This window comes from Etheostoma spectabile, unplaced genomic scaffold, assembly GCF_008692095.1.
Source record: "Etheostoma spectabile isolate EspeVRDwgs_2016 unplaced genomic scaffold, UIUC_Espe_1.0 scaffold00019182, whole genome shotgun sequence".
Lineage (NCBI taxonomy): Eukaryota > Metazoa > Chordata > Actinopteri > Perciformes > Percidae > Etheostoma > Etheostoma spectabile.
Genome location: NW_022604727.1, coordinates 18,093 through 42,706, shown reverse-complemented (window position 1 = coordinate 42,706; position 24,614 = coordinate 18,093). Strand labels below are relative to the sequence as shown.

The window sequence follows — 24,614 nt, the reverse complement described above, 5'->3', positions numbered from 1 at the left end:
ATGAACCGCGAGGGACCGGAGAGAGGGACAGGTGGGAGAGGGGGGAATTGGCAGCAGCTGTCCCCGCCCAAGGCGCGCTCTTCCTGGGGTAAAATGAACCGCGAGGGACCGGAGAGAGGGACAGGTGGGAGAGGGGGGAATTGGCAGCAGCTGTCCCCGCCAAAGGCGCGCTCTTCCTGGGTTAAAATGAGATGAGTTTATATCAGAAATAACCCCAGTTAAAAGCACAAAGGAAGATTCTTTTTCCCCCCCCTTAATCAGAGAAAGTCAACACATATGTACTCTGATTAAGGCACCAGTGACCAGTCACAAAATAATACTTTGCATATATTTGCTTCAGCGTGCACATGTAAGAAACGCCGTCATTGCCGTTGTGCACACACACACACACACCCACACACACACACACACACACACACACACACACACACAATACATACATGCATACATACATACATACATACATACATACATGCAAACATACAGTACGCATACATAGATACACACAGTACACATACACACATACACACACACAGTACACATACACACACACAGTACACATACATACACACAGTAGACATACACACAGTACACACACAGACATACATACATGCACACCTGGACTTCAATTCACACCTGGTCCCTTTATCACTTCAGTACTGGACTCAACACTGACACTTTAATGATAGTTGATGGTCTTTTCTTTGTTTATTTGACAAATGTTCTCATATTTGTTATTATTGTTACTTTGTTGTCTTTATACTGTCTTTTTTCTATTTTTTCATTTATTTTTCTCTTGCTAAAAGTGCGGCTGCAAATTTCAATACAGAGGAGTCCAAGTCTAAGCACGCACGCACACACACACAGAGACAGAGAGATACAGAGAGCCAGAGACTCCATGGATACACACAGTATCACATGTGTAGCCTTTGTAGCAAGATTTCACACAATTTTTCTAAGTGTCAGAGGGTGCGGTGTCCCCGGCGGCCACCAGAGGGACGGCAACATCAGAGCTGCTCTCTGTAGCAAAGGACGTGTACATATGTGTAACTGCTCGTAGCAAGGGCCTGCAGGATAGAGGGTTGAAGCAGAAGTGCACCCGGGGGCACTTTTTCTCTGGCCTGTAACTTTTGACGTGAAGGTGCCAGAGGCGAGGCAGTTAGACGCACCCCCCCAAAAGCACTTACTGGCTTTCCAGTGGTGCCGAGCACAAGTCTGTGCGGGTTACGGTTAGGGCCAGGCGAGGGTTGTTTTAGCCAGTTTGCACCCATTTGCATCTTTTTGGGCCTTATGGAGCAGGCTGAGAGCCCTGGAGGTCAGAGGCCAGACTCAGAGCCAGTTGCTGGGCCTCAGCAGGGAGCATGTGGGTGCTGGAGGGTGTTAACCCAGCCTCAGTCCTGGTTATTGGGGCTTAGAGTGGAGGCCTGTAGCCATGGAGGTCAAAGGTCAGACCCAGAGCCAGTTACTGGGCCTAGGGAGGGAGTGTGTGTGAGTGAGTGAGAGACACACACACACACACACACACACACACACACAATACATACATGCATACATACATACATACATGCAAACATACAGTACGCATACATAGATACACACAGTACACATACACACATACACACACACAGTACACATACACACACACAGTACACATACATACACACAGTAGACATACACACAGTACACACACAGACATACATACATGCACACCTGGACTTCAATTCACACCTGGTCCCTTTATCACTTCAGTACTGGACTCAACACTGACACTTTAATGATAGTCGATGGTCTTTTCTTTGTTTATTTGACAAATGTTCTCATATTTGTTATTGTTGTTACTTTGTTGTCTTTATACTGTCTTTTTTCTATTTTTTCATTTATTTTTCTCTTGCTAAAAGTGCGGCTGCAAATTTCAATACAGAGGAGTCCAAGTCTAAGCACGCACGCACACACACACAGAGACAGAGAGATACAGAGAGCCAGAGACTCCATGGATACACACAGTATCACATGTGTAGCCTTTGTAGCAAGATTTCACACAATTTTTCTAAGTGTCAGAGGGTGCGGTGTCCCCGGCGGCCACCAGAGGGACGGCAACATCAGAGCTGCTCTCTGTAGCAAAGGACGTGTACATATGTGTAACTGCTCGTAGCAAGGGCCTGCAGGATAGAGGGTTGAAGCAGAAGTGCACCCCGGGGGCACTTTTTCTCTGGCCTGTAACTTTTGACGTGAAGGTGCCAGAGGCGAGGCAGTTAGACGCACCCCCCCAAAAGCACTTACTGGCTTTCCAGTGGTGCCGAGCACAAGTCTGTGCGGGTTACGGTTAGGGCCAGGCGAGGGTTGTTTTAGCCAGTTTGCACCCATTTGCATCTTTTTGGGCCTTATGGAGCAGGCTGAGAGCCCTGGAGGTCAGAGGTCAGACTCAGAGCCAGTTACTGGGCCTCAGCAGGGAGCATGTGGGTGCTGGAGGGTGTTATCCCAGCCTCAGTCCTGGTTATTGGGGCTTAGAGTGGAGGCCTGTAGCCATGGAGGTCAAAGGTCAGACCCAGAGCCAGTTACTGGGCCTAGGGAGGGAGTGTGTGTGAGTGAGTGAGAGACACACACACACACACACACACACACACACCCACCCACCCCACACACACACCACACACACACACACACACACACACACACACACACACACACACACACACACACACACACACACACACACAACAAGTTATTTTAAAAGAAGACAATTTAAAAAAGTGGATCTGTTTTCCAAGACATTACAACAAAAGAGACAGCAACTTCCGTTTTGATGCTTTTAATTTGATATCCAAAGGAAGTCACATGTCAATTTCATGACAGGAAGTTGACACAGTTGTTTATCTTCCGTCAGCGGCGCCGGTGGAGTTGTAGCTAACGGAGGAATATATCCGCCCAGTGCGTTGTTGGAAAGGAGTGACAGTCAAAGGCAAAAGAAGACAGAGAGGGGTGAGTCAAGTGTGTTTGCAGAAACGACTTTGTGGTGGCAGTTGTTGCGTGCTCTAGCCGTGGCAAGGTGTGCTCGTGTGGGCAGAGTGGCTGGCTGCGAGCACCTGGAAACGCGAGTAGCCTACAATGAATCCATGTACGTTGCATCGCTGTGGTCTGTGTTGTAGACCAGCTAAAAGCGTGTGTTAGAAGGTATCGGTCTGAGGCTATGTTCTGACTACAGACACGCACACACACAGAGAGAGGGACACGCACACACACAGAGAGAGGGACACGCACACACACAGAGAGAGGGACACGCACACACACAGAGAGAGAGACGCACTGAATTCATATCTTACTAATGAGTCAGAATCTTATTAACCTGGAGTCCCAGTTTCTGTCATAATAATCATATATGTTATGTTTTAGGCCTGTTGGCAGAAATCCATTTAAAATGTAGCCTTTGCCATATAAAGACGTGTCCTCCATGTCCACTGAAGTTCCTCAGTGTCTCTCTAGTAACATTTTTGTGCTCCAGGTAGCTTTCGCAAGGCTACTTTTACTTTTATACTTTAAGTAAATTTCCAAGCCTGTACTTTGTTACTTTTACTTGAGTAAAGAAGTTTAATCAGTACTTCCACTTTTACCAGAGTATTCTTTAACACAAGTATCTGTACTTGTAACCCTAACCCTTTCCGTACTTAAGTAGAAGTACAGATACTTGTGTTAAAGAATACTCTGGTAAAAGTGGAAGTACTGATTAAATGCTCCCGGGGGCATTGCTGTTATAGCCCGGTTGGGTTTAGGAAACTGCCTGGCAACGTCTCCTAGCACATCTGTCATTGCGAAGCCAGCCTGGCAATGAATATAAATAAATATGAAGGTGGGCCTCCTGAATAATGCAATTTTAATGAACTGGTAAAGCAGTCAGAGTTGTCTCAATGCACTTCATTTATTGTTACAATTTCAAAGAAATACAATTTTTATTTTCTATTTTTAATTCATGTTTTTAAGGGTGCCAGCCCTCAACATTCTTTCTTTGCCCCCTGCAGCACCTTTATCCTGGCTGCACGTGGGAGTGGTCACGCAGCTGGCCCAAGAGGTGCAATCAGTGTGAGCCACAGGAAGTCAGAGGGAGGAGAGCCACATGAGGCAGCAGCAGCTGCGTTTCACAGAGGAGATCTCGATCTTCGAGGTGAGGAACAACCCAAATCCCTTCTTTCTTTTAACCCGCAGGTACTGAATTTATAGTTTTGTGTCGACGTTATTTCAGTCAATTCAGAAATCGAGTGCTTTTGCAAGTCCCTGTGCGTTTTCATGACGTTTTTGGTCTGTTAGGGTGGCGGTCAACACATGGCTCGAAATTGAAGTAGTCAATTGTTTAAGAAGTCGTGTGTGGGTCGTTTGCATGTCATTTAACACACTAACGCAAGATGAGAAGCACCTGCTTGGTCTGTACGTCATCTGAATTAAATGATGTACTGAGATGTATCAATTTAACTTGGCCTAATTTGATGTGAGCCAGTCAATCCATAGATCAAAAAACAACAACAACAACAACAACGTTCTGTTGTGCTGTTTGTTTCCATGTGCAGAGAGCAGGTCAGGAGAGGATGGAGGGCGAGGAGGCTCCAAGCCACAGGCCCAGACTGGGCCCAGAACTGAGCTGGACGTACTCTACAAGCTGTCCCACAGACGGTAAGGGTGTTATCCAATTGATCCATGGGCATCGGTGTATTTCTGCATCATCAGAACTAATTCTTGGCTTAAATGTGGGTCTGAAATTCCTCTGGATTTTTAGGCTAACTGGAGCTCAGACGACAGTTTCAAACGTCTCGTTCTACTCTCTGCTCTGTGTTTTCTCCCTGATGTGTTTCACCTGTTGTTAGGAGGAGGAGGAGCAGGAGGAGAGGGTTAGGGGTTAGGGTCAGGGGGGTTAGGGTTAGGGGTTAGGGTTAGGGGTTAGGGTCAGGGGTTAGGGTCAGGGGTTAGGGTCGGAGGGTTAGGGTCAGGGGTTAGGGTCAGGGGGGTTAGGGTCAGGGGGTTAGGGTCAGGGGTTAGGGTCAGGGGTTAGGGTCAGGGGGATTAGGGTCAGGGGTTAGGGTCGGAGGGTTAGGGTCAGGGGTTAGGGTCAGGGGGGTTAGGGTTAGGGGTTAGGTGTTAGGGGTTAGGGTCAGGGGTTAGGGTCAGGGGTTAGGGTCAGGGGATTAGGGTCAGGGGGATTAGGGTCAGGGGTTAGGGTCGGAGGGTTAGGGTCAGGGGTTAGGGTCAGGGGGGTTAGGGTTAGGGGTTAGGTGTTAGGGGTTAGGGTCAGGGGTTAGGGTCAGGGGGGTTAGGGTCAGGGGTTAGGGTCGGAGGGTTAGGGTCAGGGGTTAGGGTCAGGGGGGGGTTAGGGTTAGGGTTAGGGGTTAGGGTCAGGGGTTAGGGTCAGGGGTTAGGGTCGGAGGGTTAGGGTCAGGGGTTAGGGTCAGGGGGTTAGGGTCAGGGGTTAGGGTCGGGGGTTAGGGTTAGGGTTAGGGTTAGGATAAGGGGTTGAAGCAGAAGTGCACCCCGGGGGCACTTTTTCTCTGGCCTGTAACTTTTGACGTGGAGGTGCCAGAGGCGAGGCAGTTAGACGCACCCCCCCAAAAGCACTTACTGGCTTTCCAGTGGTGCCGAGCACAAGTCTGTGCGGGTTACGGTTAGGGCCAGGAGAGGGTTGTTTTAGCCAGTTTGCACCCATTTGCATCTTTTTGGGCCTTATGGAGCAGGCTGAGAGCCCTGGAGGTCAGAGGCCAGACTCAGAGCCAGTTGCTGGGCCTCAGCAGGGAGCATGTGGGTGCTGGAGGGTGTTATCCCAGCCTCAGTCCTGGTTATTGGGGCTTAGAGTGGAGGCCTGTAGCCATGGAGGTCAAAGGTCAGACCCAGAGCCAGTTACTGGGCCTAGGGAGGGAGTGTGTGTGAGTGAGTGAGAGACACACACACACACACACACACACACCCACACACACACACACACACACAATACATACATGCATACATACATACATACATGCAAACATACAGTACGCATACATAGATACACACAGTACACATACACACATACACACACACAGTACACATACACACACACAGTACACATACATACACACAGTAGACATACACACAGTACACACACAGACATACATACATGCACACCTGGACTTCAATTCACACCTGGTCCCTTTATCACTTCAGTACTGGACTCAACACTGACACTTTAATGATAGTCGATGGTCTTTTCTTTGTTTATTTGACAAATGTTCTCATATTTGTTATTATTGTTACTTTGTTGTCTTTATACTGTCTTTTTTCTATTTTTTCATTTATTTTTCTCTTGCTAAAAGTGCGGCTGCAAATTTCAATACAGAGGAGTCCAAGTCTAAGCACGCACGCACACACACACAGAGACAGAGAGATACAGAGAGCCAGAGACTCCATGGATACACACAGTATCACATGTGTAGCTTTGTAGCAAGATTTCACACAATTTTTCTAAGTGTCAGAGGGTGCGGTGTCCCCGGCGGCCACCAGAGGGACGGCAACATCAGAGCTGCTCTCTGTAGCAAAGGACGTGTACATATGTGTAACTGCTCGTAGCAAGGGCCTGCAGGATAGAGGGTTGAAGCAGAAGTGCACCCCGGGGGCACTTTTTCTCTGGCCTGTAACTTTTGACGTGAAGGTGCCAGAGGCGAGGCAGTTAGACGCACCCCCCCAAAAGCACTTACTGGCTTTCCAGTGGTGCCGAGCACAAGTCTGTGCGGGTTACGGTTAGGGCCAGGAGAGGGTTGTTTTAGCCAGTTTGCACCCATTTGCATCTTTTTGGGCCTTATGGAGCAGGCTGAGAGCCCTGGAGGTCAGAGGCCAGACTCAGAGCCAGTTGCTGGGCCTCAGCAGGGAGCATGTGGGTGCTGGAGGGTGTTATCCCAGCCTCAGTCCTGGTTATTGGGGCTTAGAGTGGAGGCCTGTAGCCATGGAGGTCAAAGGTCAGACCCAGAGCCAGTTACTGGGCCTAGGGAGGGAGTGTGTGTGAGTGAGTGAGAGACACACACACACACACCACACACACACACACACACACACACACACACAATACATACATGCATACATACATACATACATGCAAACATACAGTACGCATACATAGATACACACAGTACACATACACACATACACACACACAGTACACATACACACACACAGTACACATACATACACACAGTAGACATACACACAGTACACACACAGACATACATACATGCACACCTGGACTTCAATTCACACCTGGTCCCTTTATCACTTCAGTACTGGACTCAACACTGACACTTTAATGATAGTCGATGGTCTTTTCTTTGTTTATTTGACAAATGTTCTCATATTTGTTATTATTGTTACTTTGTTGTCTTTATACTGTCTTTTTTCTATTTTTCATTTATTTTTCTCTTGCTAAAAGTGCGGCTGCAAATTTCAATACAGAGGAGTCCAAGTCTAAGCACGCACGCACACACACACAGAGACAGAGAGATACAGAGAGCCAGAGACTCCATGGATACACACAGTATCACATGTGTAGCCTTTGTAGCAAGATTTCACACAATTTTTCTAAGTGTCAGAGGGTGCGGTGTCCCCGGCGGCCACCAGAGGGACGGCAACATCAGAGCTGCTCTCTGTAGCAAAGGACGTGTACATATGTGTAACTGCTCGTAGCAAGGGCCTGCAGGATAGAGGGTTGAAGCAGAAGTGCACCCGGGGGCACTTTTTCTCTGGCCTGTAACTTTTGACGTGAAGGTGCCAGAGGCGAGGCAGTTAGACGCACCCCCCAAAAGCACTTACTGGCTTCCAGTGGTGCCGAGCACAAGTCTGTGCGGGTTACGGTTAGGGCCAGGAGAGGGTTGTTTTAGCCAGTTTGCACCCATTTGCATCTTTTGGGCCTTATGGAGCAGGCTGAGAGCCCTGGAGGTCAGAGGCCAGACTCAGAGCCAGTTGCTGGGCCTCAGCAGGGAGCATGTGGGTGCTGGAGGGTGTTATCCCAGCCTCAGTCCTGGTTATTGGGGCTTAGAGTGGAGGCCTGTAGCCATGGAGGTCAAAGGTCAGACCCAGAGCCAGTTACTGGGCCTAGGGAGGGAGTGTGTGTGAGTGAGTGAGAGACACACACACACACACACACACACACACACCCACACACACACACACACACAATACATACATGCATACATACATACATACATGCAAACATACAGTACGCATACATAGATACACACAGTACACATACACACATACACACACACAGTACACATACACACACACAGTACACATACATACACACAGTAGACATACACACAGTACACACACAGACATACATACATGCACACCTGGACTTCAATTCACACCTGGTCCCTTTATCACTTCAGTACTGGACTCAACACTGACACTTTAATGATAGTCGATGGTCTTTCTTTGTTTATTTGACAAATGTCTCATATTTGTTATTATTGTTACTTTGTTGTCTTTATACTGTCTTTTTCTATTTTTTCATTTATTTTTCTCTTGCTAAAAGTGCGGCTGCAAATTTCAATACAGAGGAGTCCAAGTCTAAGCACGCACGCACACACACACAGAGACAGAGAGATACAGAGAGCCAGAGACTCCATGGATACACACAGTATCACATGTGTAGCCTTTGTAGCAAGATTTCACACAATTTTTCTAAGTGTCAGAGGGTGCGGTGTCCCCGGCGGCCACCAGAGGGACGGCAACATCAGAGCTGCTCTCTGTAGCAAAGGACGTGTACATATGTGTAACTGCTCGTAGCAAGGGCCTGCAGGATAGAGGGTTGAAGCAGAAGTGCACCCCGGGGGCACTTTTTCTCTGGCCTGTAACTTTTGACGTGAAGGTGCCAGAGGCGAGGCAGTTAGACGCACCCCCCCAAAAGCACTTACTGGCTTTCCAGTGGTGCCGAGCACAAGTCTGTGCGGGTTACGGTTAGGGCCAGGAGAGGGTTGTTTTAGCCAGTTTGCACCCATTTGCATCTTTTTGGGCCTTATGGAGCAGGCTGAGAGCCCTGGAGGTCAGAGGCCAGACTCAGAGCCAGTTGCTGGGCCTCAGCAGGGAGCATGTGGGTGCTGGAGGGTGTTATCCCAGCCTCAGTCCTGGTTATTGGGGGCTTAGAGTGGAGGCCTGTAGCCATGGAGGTCAAAGGTCAGACCCAGAGCCAGTTACTGGGGCTAGGGAGGGAGTGTGTGTGAGTGAGTGAGACACACACACACACACACACACACACACACACACACACACACACACACACACACACACACACACACACACACACACACACACACACACACCACACACACACACACACACACACACACACACACACACACAACACACCACACACACACACACACACACACACAACACACACACCAATACATGCATGCATGCATGCATGCATGCATACATACATACATACATACATGCAAACATACAGTACACATACATAGATACACACAGTACACATACACACATACACACACACAATACACATCACACACACAGTACACATACATACACACAGTAGACATACACACAGTACACACACAGACATACATACATGCACACCTGGACTTCAATTCACACCTGGTCACTTATCACTTCAGTACTGGACTCAACACTGACACTTTAATGATAGTTGATGGTCTTTTCTTGTTTATTTGACAAATGTTCTTATATTTGTTATTATTGTTATTTTGTTGTCTTTATACTGTCTTTTTCTATTTTTCATTTCTTTTTCTCTTGCTAAAAGTGCTGCTGGAAATTTCAATACAAAGAAGTCCAAGTCTAAGCACGCACGCACACGCGCGCACACACACACACACACACTCACATTTTCATGACGTTTTTGGTCTGTTAGGGTGGCGGTTAACACATGGCTCGAAATTGAAGTAGTCAATTGTTTAAGAAGTCGTGTGTGGGTCGTTTGCATGTCATTTAACACACTAACGCAAGATGAGAAGCACCTGCTTGGTCTGTACGTCATCTGAATTAAATGATGTACTGAGATGTATCAATTTAACTTGGCCTAATTTGATGTGAGCCAGTCAATCCATAGATCAAAAAACAACAACAACAACAACGTTCTGTTGTGCTGTTTGTTTCCATGTGCAGAGAGCAGGTCAGGAGAGGATGGAGGGCGAGGAGGCTCCAAGCCACAGGCCAGACTGGGCCCAGAACTGAGCTGGACGTACTCTACAAGCTGTCCCACAGACGGTAAGGGTGTATCCAATTGATCCATGGGCATCGGTGTATTTCTGCATCATCAGAACTAATTCTTGGCTTAAATGTGGGTCTGAAATTCCTCTGGATTTTTAGGCTAACTGGAGCTCAGACGACAGTTTCAAACGTCTCGTTCTACTCTCTGCTCTGTGTTTTCTCCCTGATGTGTTTCACCTGTTGTTAGGAGGAGGAGGAGCAGGAGGAGGGGAAAAAGACGCCGACGCCGTACTAGGGGAACAGGAGGAGGAGGAGGAGGAGGAGGAGGAGGAGGAGAGAGGAGGAAGAGGGGCTCCTTCAGACAGACCCAGAGAACCAAAAGTGAGTCATTTTCAGTTCATTCGCACCTTTTCATTTTCCTTGTTAAATGGTTGAAAAAAACCTTGATCTTTTCCAACTATGGGGTGGAGTCCGTCATCCGTTTCTTCACTCTACACATGGGTGGTACTCGCCTGATTTAGCGTTAGTCATCTGGTTAAGTTTGAAGCTGATTGGAGCGCAAAATGACACTTCCTAGCATTAAAGAGTTCCACACCTGCAACCCGGGTCTCTTTGCATTGAAATAAATATGAAGGTGGGCCTCCTGCAATTGTAATAAACTGGTAAAGTACTTTTAAATAAATGCGTTTGGACTACATCATTAAATTCTCTCCTATTTGTCGATGAATTTAACGTTCTTCTTTTCTTCTTGGGAGAAAGGTGGCAGATTGAGACGATGTCGGCCCGGCGCCTCGCCAATTCTCTGCCCCGCACCGGACGCAGACTTCACCCCCGTGGCCTCAGACAACACCAAAGCTCTCCTGAGCTGGAGGTGTACACATAGCACGGCAGGCCCTGGATGGCAACATCCTTGCAGAGGCTCCCAAAGGAGATGGAGGGAGGTTTGCTCCTCAACACGCTGACCTTCATGTCCTGCGTGGCCTTTATCCAGAATGGAGCCTACGTAGACCATGTGCATCTTCAAAATCTTTGCCACCAAATGGGCCTTGCCGCAGGCCAGACTGCAGCAGCTGCTGATCCCGGGGAAACTCACCCTGGACAAAGTGAAGAATGAGGATTTGGAGGCTGCGTCAGACTGTCCCCTACAAGGTTTGTTTTGATATGTTCATGTGGTTCTTTGTTTCTTTTTGGTGGTTGCTTTTTCCCAAGCACTGTCTGTTTTTTTTTATAAAGGCGCTGTGCAAATGAAGCTTTTCAAATTACTATTGCCACAATAACAATGGCTATTGCTATTACTTATCGTCATTGTTCTATTTGTATAAGTTGCAGAATCAAGCTGCCCTCATCCCGTCCCTGCCACCGCCACCCACCAAATTGGAGGACTTTGGCCAGCCCCAGGAAGAGCGGTCTGTTGGAAGAAGATATGGGTCTGTTGGAGGCGTTGGATCTGTCGGTGAAAGTGGAAGAGAAGGGTCTGTCAGACGAAAGTGAAGGATCTTATGGTTTGCCAGCTTACCAAGTGCAGGCTAAAGAAACTGTTCAACTGAAAAAAGATGCACGTTTTATTTGAATTAGAGTGACACTGAATGACCAAAGTAAATGTTAAATGTAAGAAAGTAAGTGTATAATGCAATATGTTATAACATAATAGTTATATAATGGTATATAATAGTTGTTATTGCATGCTGGATGCTTGGAGTTGCGATTTTCCCTCCCGTTGTCCTCAGTCCCTGGAAACTGAGCATTGCACTGACGAGCTTTGTTCTGTAACTGTCTTTGTGAATGTTTTAATGTGCCCACATGAACGCAGTCAGACTGATAGCTAGTGGGATTGCTGCGCTAGGTCCTGTCTAGACTCAGAGTCTACGGAAGGCTTTTCAAAGCTGAGCTGAAGTCGGAGGCAAGCACAGCTTGCTTAGGTCTGTAGCTCTCCACCCACATCACAGATCTGATCCCCCTCTGCATAGGTAATGCCTATAATAATGATTGTTAGTATTGTTGTTGTTATTATTAGGTCAAAGTCATGTTCTTGTCTGTAGACACTTATTTTGAGAAAAGTATGTGTTTGCATTGGTGTGTAGCTCTATTTGAATGTGTTTTATTCAATAAAGCTGTTGCTGAAAAAACACATTTTCATCATTTCTTGGCACGCACTCATTTCTCGTCTGGTTTTATATATTGTCATATGTTCAGCACTAATGAAGCCCCAGTGCTAAGAGTAATAAGCCACGTCTACTTTGAATACAGAGACAAGATTAGGCCGTACTGAATTCAAACATATTCAACATTTTATTAGTTTTTAATGTTCCCTCCTCCCTGCTTCAGTCCCATTGTTGGCTGTGGGAATAGTGGATACGTGGTGAATCAAAGCTGTCCTCCTGTCCATCCCAGTGAGGCTCGAGCAGCCCGCTCAGGTGGAGAGCGTCAGAGGTCAAGCTGGCACACAACTTACACAACTTGGCCACGAGGGGGCGGCAACACGCTGCTCTCCGTGTCAACGGGCCGGGTTAACAGGAGACCAGGCGCTGCCGTTTTTGTTCGGCTTATAACGTTTGACAGGAAGGTGCCAGAGCTATGGCAGCTAGACCTACCCCCCCAAAAGCCCTTACTGGCTTCCCAGTGGTGCCAAGCAATAGTCCGTACGACCTTCCCCTCCGGAGATATTATCAAAAACGGGTCTATTTCCTGGTTAAATTGCATAAATTAACGTCAAGCGAAAGCGAGGAACTCTGGGTAACCGCACCATGGATTAAGGGAGTGGGACACATTGGGTCCTTTATATAGAGCATGTGGCGCTGATTGAACTGAGCTCATGTGTAGGCTGCGGTCAGGATTCAGGCCAGGGCCCGGAAGAAGTTGTGTCGGCGGTAGCCGTGCTTTTGCCAAGAAGAGCACGGCTACGTCAGCTTGCACACGGCTCTCCCCACACTTTTAATTCGAACTTTTCGGTACTTTGGTGTGGGTAAAACACAAGCGTTAAGTGCAAATAATGTGTATGGAGACAGCAGAATGAACAGCAATATTTCAGGTGGACCACTCTCTCACGTGTCTGCACGATAAACAACACACGCTGCTCTGGCGAAAGCTGTCATTCACCTCGCTGTAAGTCAGTTAGGTTACCCGAGGCACGAAACTTGATTTAGGTTACCAGGGGCACGGAGCTTTGGCGGGTGCGGATGGGGGGTTTAGTCCGAGGGGGGGTGCTTAAGTTCGGGTACACAGGTTCGCCCGGTGCGCAAGGTTCTGGAGGGTTGGGACTGGGGCTGTGGGAGTCTGGGGGGGGGGGGCTGGGCTGGACTGGCAGAGCTCGGACCGCTGACGGCGCGTCCTCACCGCGGTAAAGTAGAGGTGGTGGTGGGGGGGGAGAGAGGGGGGGGGGAGATAACGGAGACTAGGACCGGAGGCAGCGCGCGAGTTTGCAGCAGGTCTGCCCGCTCAAGGCGCGCTCTTCCTGGGGTAAAATGAACCGCGAGGGACCGGAGAGAGGGACAGGTGGGAGAGGGGGGAATTGGCAGCAGCTGTCCCCGCCCAAGGCGCGCTCTTCCGGGGTTAAAATGAGATGAGTTTATATCAGAAATAACCCCAGTTAAAAGCACAAAGGAAGATTCTTTTTCCCCCCCCTTAATCAGAGAAAGTCAACACATATGTACTCTGATTAAGGCACCAGTGACCAGTCACAAAATAATACTTTGCATATATTTGCTTCAGCGTGCACATGTAAGAAACGCCGTCATTGCCGTTGTGCACACACACACACACACACACACACACACACACACACACACACACACACACACACACACACACAGAGGGACAGAGAGAGAGAGACAGAGAGAGAGAGGGGAGAGCGAGCGAGCCAGAGATTTTTTTTTAACCAGATTTTGCTTCATCTGGTTAAGCAGGTGATTAGACAAGTTGGGGCTGAAAAAAAACTCCACCTTTGCATTGGCAGCAATCTGTCTAGGACAAACCTTTCTGATGTCATTTTGAATGGACTTTCTTTCTGAGAGGTTGTGTCTGTCAGTCCAGCATGAGAATGACTTATCAAAATGCCCAACAAAACAGGAAAAAATGACGAAATAAGTCAATACATTTACAATGTGGCTGTTGCCTCTGAATAATGGGGCTCAGAGTGTAGGCCTGCAGCCCGGGAGGTCCAAGGCCGGCCCAACTGGGCCACGGGAGGGAGCGGGAGTGCTCTGGAGCATTTTAACCCAGCTGCAGTGCATGTATCCGGCGCTCAGAGGGGAGGCCTGGAGGCCTGGAGGCCGTAGGCCAGCAACAGAGCCACTTACTGGGCCTTGGAAGGGAGCAAGGGGGTGCTGGAGGGTGTTATCCCAGCCTCAGTCCTGGTTATTGGGGCTTAGAGTGGTGGCCTGTAGCCATGGAGGTCAAAGGTCAGACCCAGAGCCAGTTACTGGGCCTAGGGAGGGAGTGTGTGTGAGTGAGTGAGAGACACACACACACACACACACCCACACACACACACACACACACACACACACACACACACAATACATACATGCATGCATACATACATACATACATACATACATGCAAACATACAGTACACATACACACACACAGTACACATACATACACACAGTACACTTACATACATACATACAGACATACATACATGCACACCTGGACTTCAATTCACACCTGGTCACTTTATCACTTCTGTACTGGACTCAACACTGACACTTTAATGATAATTGATGGTCTTTTTTTTTTTTATTTGACAAATGTTCTTATATTTGTTATTATTGTTATTTTGTTGTCTTTATACTGTCTTTTTTCTATTTTTTCATTTCATTTTCTCTTGCTAAAAGTGCTGCTGGAAATTTCAATACCGAGAAGTCCAAGTCTAAGCATGCACGCGCACACACACACACACAAGCACGCACGCACGCACACACACGCACGCACGAACGCACGCACGCACGCACACACAGAGACAGAGAGATACAGAGAGCGAGGGACTCCATGGATACACACAGTAACACATGTGTTTCCTTTGTAGCAAGATTTCACACAATTTTTCTAAGTCTTTAAGGGTGCAGTTGCACTCAGCTGCCACCCGAGGGACGGCAACATCAGAGCTGCTCTCTGTAGCAAAGGGCATCTACATATGTGTAACTGCTGGTAGCAAGGGCCTGCAGGATAGAGGGTTGAAGCAGAAGTGCACCCCGGGGGCACTTTTTCTCTGGCCTGTAACTTTTGACGTGAAGGTGCCAGAGGCGAGGCAGTTAGACGCACCCCCCCAAAAGCACTTACTGGCTTTCCAGTGGTGCCGAGCACAAGTCTGTGCGGGTTACGGTTAGGGCTAGGAGAGGGTTGTTTTAGCCAGTTTGCACCCATTTGCATCTTTTTGGGCCTTATGGAGCAGGCTGAGAGCCCTGGAGGTCAGAGGTCAGACTCAGAGCCAGTTACTGGGCCTCAGCAGGGAGCATGTGGGTGCTGGAGGGTGTTATCCCAGCCTCAGTCCTGGTTATTGGGGCTTAGAGTGGAGGCCTGTAGCCATGGAGGTCAAAGGTCAGACCCAGAGCCAGTTACTGGGCCTAGGGAGGGAGTGTGTGTGAGTGAGTGAGAGACACACACACACACACACACACCCACACACACACACACACACACAATACATACATGCATACATACATACATACATGCAAACATACAGTACGCATACATAGATACACACAGTACACATACACACATACACACACACAGTACACATACACACACACAGTACACATACATACACACAGTAGACATACACACAGTACACACACAGACATACATACATGCACACCTGGACTTCAATTCACACCTGGTCCCTTTATCACTTCAGTACTGGACTCAACACTGACACTTTAATGATAGTCGATGGTCTTTTCTTTGTTTATTTGACAAATGTTCTATATTTGTTATTATTGTTACTTTGTTGTCTTTATACTGTCTTTTTTCTATTTTTTCATTTATTTTTCTCTTGCTAAAAGTGCGGCTGCAAATTTCAATACAGAGGAGTCCAAGTCTAAGCACGCACGCACACACACACAGAGACAGAGAGATACAGAGAGCCAGAGACTCCATGGATACACACAGTATCACATGTGTAGCCTTTGTAGCAAGATTTCACACAATTTTTCTAAGTGTCAGAGGGTGCGGTGTCCCCGGCGGCCACCAGAGGGACGGCAACATCAGAGCTGCTCTCTGTAGCAAAGGACGTGTACATATGTGTAACTGCTCGTAGCAAGGGCCTGCAGGATAGAGGGTTGAAGCAGAAGTGCACCCGGGGGCACTTTTTCTCTGGCCTGTAACTTTTGACGTGAAGGTGCCAGAGGCGAGGCAGTTAGACGCACCCCCCCAAAAGCACTTACTGGCTTTCCAGTGGTGCCGAGCACAAGTCTGTGCGGGTTACGGTTAGGGCCAGGCGAGGGTTGTTTTAGCCAGTTTGCACCCATTTGCATCTTTTTGGGCCTTATGGAGCAGGCTGAGAGCCCTGGAGGTCAGAGGCCAGACTCAGAGCCAGTTGCTGGGCCTCAGCAGGGAGCATGTGGGTGCTGGAGGGTGTTAACCCAGCCTCAGTCCTGGTTATTGGGGCTTAGAGTGGAGGCCTGTAGCCATGGAGGTCAAAGGTCAGACCCAGAGCCAGTTACTGGGCCTAGGGAGGGAGTGTGTGTGAGTGAGTGAGAGACACACACACACACACACACACACCCACACACACACACACACACAATACATACATGCATACATACATACATACATGCAAACATACAGTACGCATACATAGATACACACAGTACACATACACACATACACACACACAGTACACATACACACACACAGTACACATACATACACACAGTAGACATACACACAGTACACACACAGACATACATACATGCACACCTGGACTTCAATTCACACCTGGTCCCTTTATCACTTCAGTACTGGACTCAACACTGACACTTTAATGATAGTCGATGGTCTTTTCTTTGTTTATTTGACAAATGTTCTCATATTTGTTATTATTGTTACTTTGTTGTCTTTATACTGTCTTTTTTCTATTTTTTCATTTATTTTTCTCTTGCTAAAAGTGCGGCTGCAAATTTCAATACAGAGGAGTCCAAGTCTAAGCACGCACGCACACACACACAGAGACAGAGAGATACAGAGAGCCAGAGACTCCATGGATACACACAGTATCACATGTGTAGCCTTTGTAGCAAGATTTCACACAATTTTTCTAAGTGTCAGAGGGTGCGGTGTCCCCGGCGGCCACCAGAGGGACGGCAACGTCAGAGCTGCTCTCTGTAGCAAAGGACGTGTACATATGTGTAACTGCTCGTAGCAAGGGCCTGCAGGATAGAGGGTTGAAGCAGAAGTGCACCCCGGGGGCACTTTTTCTCTGGCCTGTAACTTTTGACGTGAAGGTGCCAGAGGCGAGGCAGTTAGACGCACCCCCCCAAAAGCACTTACTGGCTTTCCAGTGGTGCCGAGCACAAGTCTGTGCGGGTTACGGTTAGGGCCAGGCGAGGGTTGTTTTAGCCAGTTTGCACCCATTTGCATCTTTTTGGGCCTTATGGAGCAGGCTGAGAGCCCTGGAGGTCAGAGGCCAGACTCAGAGCCAGTTGCTGGGCCTCAGCAGGGAGCATGTGGGTGCTGGAGCGTGTTAACCCAGCCTCAGTCCTGGTTATTGGGGCTTAGAGTGGAGGCCTGTAGCCATGGAGGTCAAAGGTCAGACCCAGAGCCAGTTACTGGGCCTAGGGAGGGAGTGTGTGTGAGTGAGTGAGAGACACACACACACACACACACACACCCACACACACACACACACACAATACATACATGCATACATACATACATACATGCAAACATACAGTACGCATACATAGATACACACAGTACACATACACACATACACACACACAGTACACATACACACACACAGTACACATACATACACACAGTAGACATACACACAGTACACACACAGACATACATACATGCACACCTGGACTTCAATTCACACCTGGTCCCTTTATCACTTCAGTACTGGACTCAACACTGACACTTTAATGATAGTCGATGGTCTTTTCTTTGTTTATTTGACAAATGTTCTTATATTTGTTATTATTGTTACTTTGTTGTCTTTATACTGTCTTTTTTCTATTTTTTCATTTATTTTTCTCTTGCTAAAAGTGCGGCTGCAAATTTCAATACAGAGGAGTCCAAGTCTAAGCACGCACGCACACACACACAGAGACAGAGAGATACAGAGAGCCAGAGACTCCATGGATACACACAGTATCACATGTGTAGCCTTTGTAGCAAGATTTCACACAATTTTTCTAAGTGTCAGAGGGTGCGGTGTCCCCGGCGGCCACCAGAGGGACGGCAACGTCAGAGCTGCTCTCTGTAGCAAAGGACGTGTACATATGTGTAACTGCTCGTAGCAAGGGCCTGCAGGATAGAGGGTTGAAGCAGAAGTGCACCCCGGGGGCACTTTTTCTCTGGCCTGTAACTTTTGACGTGAAGGTGCCAGAGGCGAGGCAGTTAGACGCACCCCCCCAAAAGCACTTACTGGCTTTCCAGTGGTGCCGAGCACAAGTCTGTGCGGGTTACGGTTAGGGCCAGGCGAGGGTTGTTTTAGCCAGTTTGCACCCATTTGCATCTTTTTGGGCCTTATGGAGCAGGCTGAGAGCCCTGGAGGTCAGAGGCCAGACTCAGAGCCAGTTGCTGGGCCTCAGCAGGGAGCATGTGGGTGCTGGAGCGTGTTAACCCAGCCTCAGTCCTGGTTATTGGGGCTTAGAGTGGAGGCCTGTAGCCATGGAGGTCAAAGGTCAGACCCAGAGCCAGTTACTGGGCCTAGGGAGGGAGTGTGTGTGAGTGAGTGAGAGACACACACACACACACACACACCCACACACACACACACACACAATACATACATGCATACATACATACATACATGCAAACATACAGTACGCATACATAGATACACACAGTACACATACACACATACACACACACAGTACACATACACACACACAGTACACATACATACACACAGTAGACATACACACAGTACACACACAGACATACATACATGCACACCTGGACTTCAATTCACACCTGGTCCCTTTATCACTTCAGTACTGGACTCAACACTGACACTTTAATGATAGTCGATGGTCTTTTCTTGTTTATTTGACAAATGTTCTCATATTTGTTATTATTGTTACTTTGTTGTCTTTATACTGTCTTTTTTCTATTTTTTCATTTATTTTTCTCTTGCTAAAAGTGCGGCTGCAAATTTCAATACAGAGGAGTCCAAGTCTAAGCACGCACGCACACACACACAGAGACAGAGAGATACAGAGAGCCAGAGACTCCATGGATACACACAGTATCACATGTGTAGCCTTTGTAGCAAGATTTCACACAATTTTTCTAAGTGTCAGAGGGTGCGGTGTCCCCGGCGGCCACCAGAGGGACGGCAACGTCAGAGCTGCTCTCTGTAGCAAAGGACGTGTACATATGTGTAACTGCTCGTAGCAAGGGCCTGCAGGATAGAGGGTTGAAGCAGAAGTGCACCCCGGGGGCACTTTTTCTCTGGCCTGTAACTTTTGACGTGAAGGTGCCAGAGGCGAGGCAGTTAGACGCACCCCCCCAAAAGCACTTACTGGCTTTCCAGTGGTGCTGAGCACAAGTCTGTGCGGGTTACGGTTAGGGCTAGGAGAGGGTTGTTTTAGCCAGTTTGCACCCATTTGCATCTTTTTGGGCCTTATGGAGCAGGCTGAGAGCCCTGGAGGTCAGAGGTCAGACTCAGAGCCAGTTACTGGGCCTCAGCAGGGAGCATGTGGGTGCTGGAGGGTGTTATCCCAGCCTCAGTCCTGGTTATTGGGGCTTAGAGTGGAGGCCTGTAGCCATGGAGGTCAAAGGTCAGACCCAGAGCCAGTTACTGGGCCTAGGGAGGGAGTGTGTGTGAGTGAGTGAGAGACACACACACACCACACACACACACACACACACACACACACACACACACACACACACACACACACACACACATACATACATGCATACATACATACATACATACATACATGCAAACATACAGTACACATACATAGATACACACAGTACACATACACACATACACACACACAGTACACATACACACACACACAGTACACATACATACACACAGTAGACATACACACAGTACACACACAGACATACATACATGCACACCTGGACTTCAATTCACACCTGGTCCCTTTATCACTTCAGTACTGGACTCAACACTGACACTTTAATGATAGTCGATGGTCTTTTCTTTGTTTATTTGACAAATGTTCTCATATTTGTTATTATTGTTATTTTGTTGTCTTTATACTGTCTTTTTTCTATTTTTTCATTTCTTTTTCTCTTGCTAAAAGTGCTGCTGGAAATTTCAATACGAGAAGTCCAAGTCTAAGCACGCACGCACGCACGCACGCGCGCGCGCACACACACACACACACACACACACACACACACCACACACACACACAACAAGTTATTTTAAAAGAAGACAATTTAAAAAAGTGGATCTGTTTTCCAAGACATTACAACAAAAGAGACAGCAACTTCCGTTTTGATGCTTTTAATTTGATATCCAAAGGAAGTCACATGTCAATTTCATGACAGGAAGTTGACACAGTTGTTTATCTTCCGTCAGCGGCGCCGGTGGAGTTGTAGCTAACGGAGGAATATATCCGCCCAGTGCGTTGTTGGAAAGGAGTGACAGTCAAAGGCAAAAGAAGACAGAGAGGGGTGAGTCAAGTGTGTTTGCAGAAACGACTTTGTGGTGGCAGTTGTTGCGTGCTCTAGCCGTGGCAAGGTGTGCTCGTGTGGGCAGAGTGGCTGGCTGCGAGCACCTGGAAACGCGAGTAGCCTACAATGAATCCATGTACGTTGCATCGCTGTGGTCTGTGTTGCAGACCAGCTAAAAGCGTGTGTTAGAAGGTATCGGTCTGAGGCTATGTTCTGACTACAGACACGCACACACACAGAGAGAGGGACACGCACACACACAGAGAGAGAGACGCACTGAATTCATATCTTACTAATGAGTCAGAATCTTATTAACCTGGAGTCCCAGTTTCTGTCATAATAATCATATATGTTATGTTTTAGGCCTGTTGGCAGAAATCCATTTAAAATGTAGCCTTTGCCATATAAAGACGTGTCCTCCATGTCCACTGAAGTTCCTCAGTGTCTCTCTAGTAACATTTTTGTGCTCCAGGTAGCTTTCGCAAGGCTACTTTTACTTTTATACTTTAAGTAAATTTCCAAGCCTGTACTTTGTTACTTTTACTTGAGTAAAGAAGTTTAATCAGTACTTCCACTTTTACCAGAGTATTCTTTAACACAAGTATCTGTACTTGTAACCCTAACCCTTTCCGTACTTAAGTAGAAGTACAGATACTTGTGTTAAAGAATACTCTGGTAAAAGTGGAAGTACTGATTAAATGCTCCCGGGGGCATTGCTGTTATAGCCCGGTTGGGTTTAGGAAACTGCCTGGCAACGTCTCCTAGCACATCTGTCATTGCGAAGCCAGCCTGGCAATGAATATAAATAAATATGAAGGTGGGCCTCCTGAATAATGCAATTTTAATGAACTGGTAAAGCAGTCAGAGTTGTCTCAATGCACTTCATTTATTGTTACAATTTCAAAGAAATACAATTTTTATTTTCTATTTTTAATTCATGTTTTAAGGGTGCCAGCCCTCAACATTCTTTCTTTGCCCCCTGCAGCACCTTTATCCTGGCTGCACGTGGGAGTGGTCACGCAGCTGGCCCAAGAGGTGCAATCAGTGTGAGCCACAGGAAGTCAGAGGGAGGAGAGCCACATGAGGCAGCAGCAGCTGCGTTTCACAGAGGAGATCTCGATCTTCGAGGTGAGGAACAACCCAAATCCCTTCTTTCTTTTAACCCGCAGGTACTGAATTTATAGTTTTGTGTCGACGTTATTTCAGTCAATTCAGAAATCGAGTGCTTTTGCAAGTCCCTGTGCGTTTTCATGACGTTTTTGGTCTGTTAGGGTGGCGGTCAACACATGGCTCGAAATTGAAGTAGTCAATTGTTTAAGAAGTCGTGTGTGGGTCGTTTGCATGTCATTTAACACACTAACGCAAGATGAGAAGCACCTGCTTGGTCTGTACGTCATCTGAATTAAATGATGTACTGAGATGTATCAATTTAACTTGGCCTAATTTGATGTGAGCCAGTCAATCCATAGATCAAAAAACAACAACAACAACAACAACGTTCTGTTGTGCTGTTTGTTTCCATGTGCAGAGAGCAGGTCAGGAGAGGATGGAGGGCGAGGAGGCTCCAAGCCACAGGCCCAGACTGGGCCCAGAACTGAGCTGGACGTACTCTACAAGCTGTCCCACAGACGGTAAGGGTGTTATCCAATTGATCCATGGGCATCGGTGTATTTCTGCATCATCAGAACTAATTCTTGGCTTAAATGTGGGTCTGAAATTCCTCTGGATTTTTAGGCTAACTGGAGCTCAGACGACAGTTTCAAACGTCTCGTTCTACTCTCTGCTCTGTGTTTTCTCCCTGATGTGTTTCACCTGTTGTTAGGAGGAGGAGGAGGAGCAGGAGGAGGGGAAAAAGACGCCGACGCCGTACTAGGGGAACAGGAGGAGGAGGAGGAGGAGGAGGAGGAGGAGAGAGGAGGAAGAGGGGCTCCTTCAGACAGACCCAGAGAAACAAAAGTGAGTCATTTTCAGTTCATTCGCACCTTTTCATTTTCCTTGTTAAATGGTTGAAAAAAACCTTGATCTTTTCCAACTATGGGGTGGAGTCCGTCATCCGTTTCTTCACTCTACACATGGGTGGTACTCGCCTGATTTAGCGTTAGTCATCTGGTTAAGTTTGAAGCTGATTGGAGCGCAAAATGACACTTCCTAGCATTAAAGAGTTCCACACCTGCAACCCGGGTCTCTTTGCATTGAAATAAATATGAAGGTGGGCCTCCTGCAATTGTAATAAACTGGTAAAGTACTTTTAAATAAATGCGTTTGGACTACATCATTAAATTCTCTCCTATTTGTCGATGAATTTAACGTTCTTCTTTTCTTCTTGGGGAGAAAGGTGGCAGATTGAGACGATGTCGGCCCGGCGCCTCGCCAATTCTCTGCCCCGCACCGGACGCAGACTTCACCCCCGTGGCCTCAGACAACACCAAAGCTCTCCTGAGGGAGGTCGGCAATCACAGAGACTTTGGCCAATTCCTTCATGCCGACTTTCACTGGACCGCACCCTGCACCAGCCTCGCCAATCCCCACTGCGTCCGGTATACGTTTGATGTCGACGGCGTCATGATCCAGTTGCGTCACACGAGGGGCATGGTTGCAGAGATCTATTTGAACCTGTCCCGTGTGGTTGCCACGCTGCAGCCCAGAAGGCGTGGCGGCACTTAGAAATTGCCTGGGCCACAAAATATCAAACGTTGAAGGCGGCTACGTCCTGACGCTCTACGCCGTCCCCAGCAGCCTGACAGAGCCGGACTTCAGCCTGAAAAATCCAAGCTTGTATGGCACACTTGCGGCCGAACTGCTAAATGAGGTAACTGAGAGTTTTTCCGACCCTTCAACCACCTGCCAGAGAAGGACATGACCCGCCCCACTGTCCAGAAGCAACCCACCACCAACCCTGCGTCCCACCGAGAGTATGGACGTGGGCCAGGCCATTGCGAGCGTGCTGTCGAAGACGGGCAGGACAACCTTCCTACAGATGTACGCCCATCCATTGCAACCATCCTTTCAAACATCAGGGCAGTGCAGTGCTGGTCACTTGCGGCTTGAGCCACCCAGACTCCAAGGCTTCCCTTACCAGCAGGGCGCTCTCTTACCTGGTGCATGTCCGGGACTTGACGCTTTGCCCCTATGACTTTGACCCGACAGAGGTTTTTTTTTTTTTTTTTTTTTTTTTTTTAAAGTGGACCTGTCTGCTCTGCAAAAGCTCTTCCAGGACCATGTGCTGCCGGTGCCCCTCTGGAGCTGGACGTACTCTACAAGCTGTCCCACAGACAGGGTAAGGGTGTTATCTAATGGATCAATGGGCATAGGTGTATTTCTGCATCTTTAGAACTAATTCATAGCTTAAATGTGGGTCTGACATTCCTCTGGATTTTTAGGCTAACTGGAGCTCAGACGACAGTTTCAAACGTCTCGTTCTACTCTCTGCTCTGTGTTTTCTCCCTGATGTGTTTCACCTGTTGTTAGGAGGAGGAGGAGGAGCAGGAGGAGAGGGTTAGGGGTTAGGGTCAGGGGGGTTAGGGTCAGGGGTTAGGGTCAGGGGTTAGGGTCAGGGGTTAGGGTCAGGGGTTAGGGTCAGGGGTTAGGGTCAG

The 24,614-nt window shown here is 47.8% G+C and overlaps 1 protein-coding gene and 1 long non-coding RNA gene across 2 annotated transcripts; both read left to right on the top strand.

Annotated features, from left to right (window-relative positions):
• LOC116684008 (protein FAM98A-like) lies at positions 1–24,550 on the top strand. The gene is made up of 6 exons (XM_032510030.1): positions 1–180; positions 2,954–2,979; positions 4,014–4,156; positions 4,557–4,659; positions 10,439–10,572; positions 23,357–24,550. The coding sequence occupies exons 1-6, from the start codon at positions 1–3 to the stop codon at positions 23,683–23,685; spliced, it is 915 nt and encodes a 304-aa protein (XP_032365921.1). The 3' UTR covers positions 23,686–24,550.
• On the top strand, positions 20,784–22,905 carry LOC116684011 (uncharacterized). The gene is made up of 4 exons (XR_004330742.1): positions 20,784–21,021; positions 22,007–22,149; positions 22,550–22,652; positions 22,844–22,905. It is a non-coding gene; the product is annotated as an uncharacterized LOC116684011 (long non-coding RNA).
• Positions 24,551–24,614: the final 64 nt, after the last annotated feature.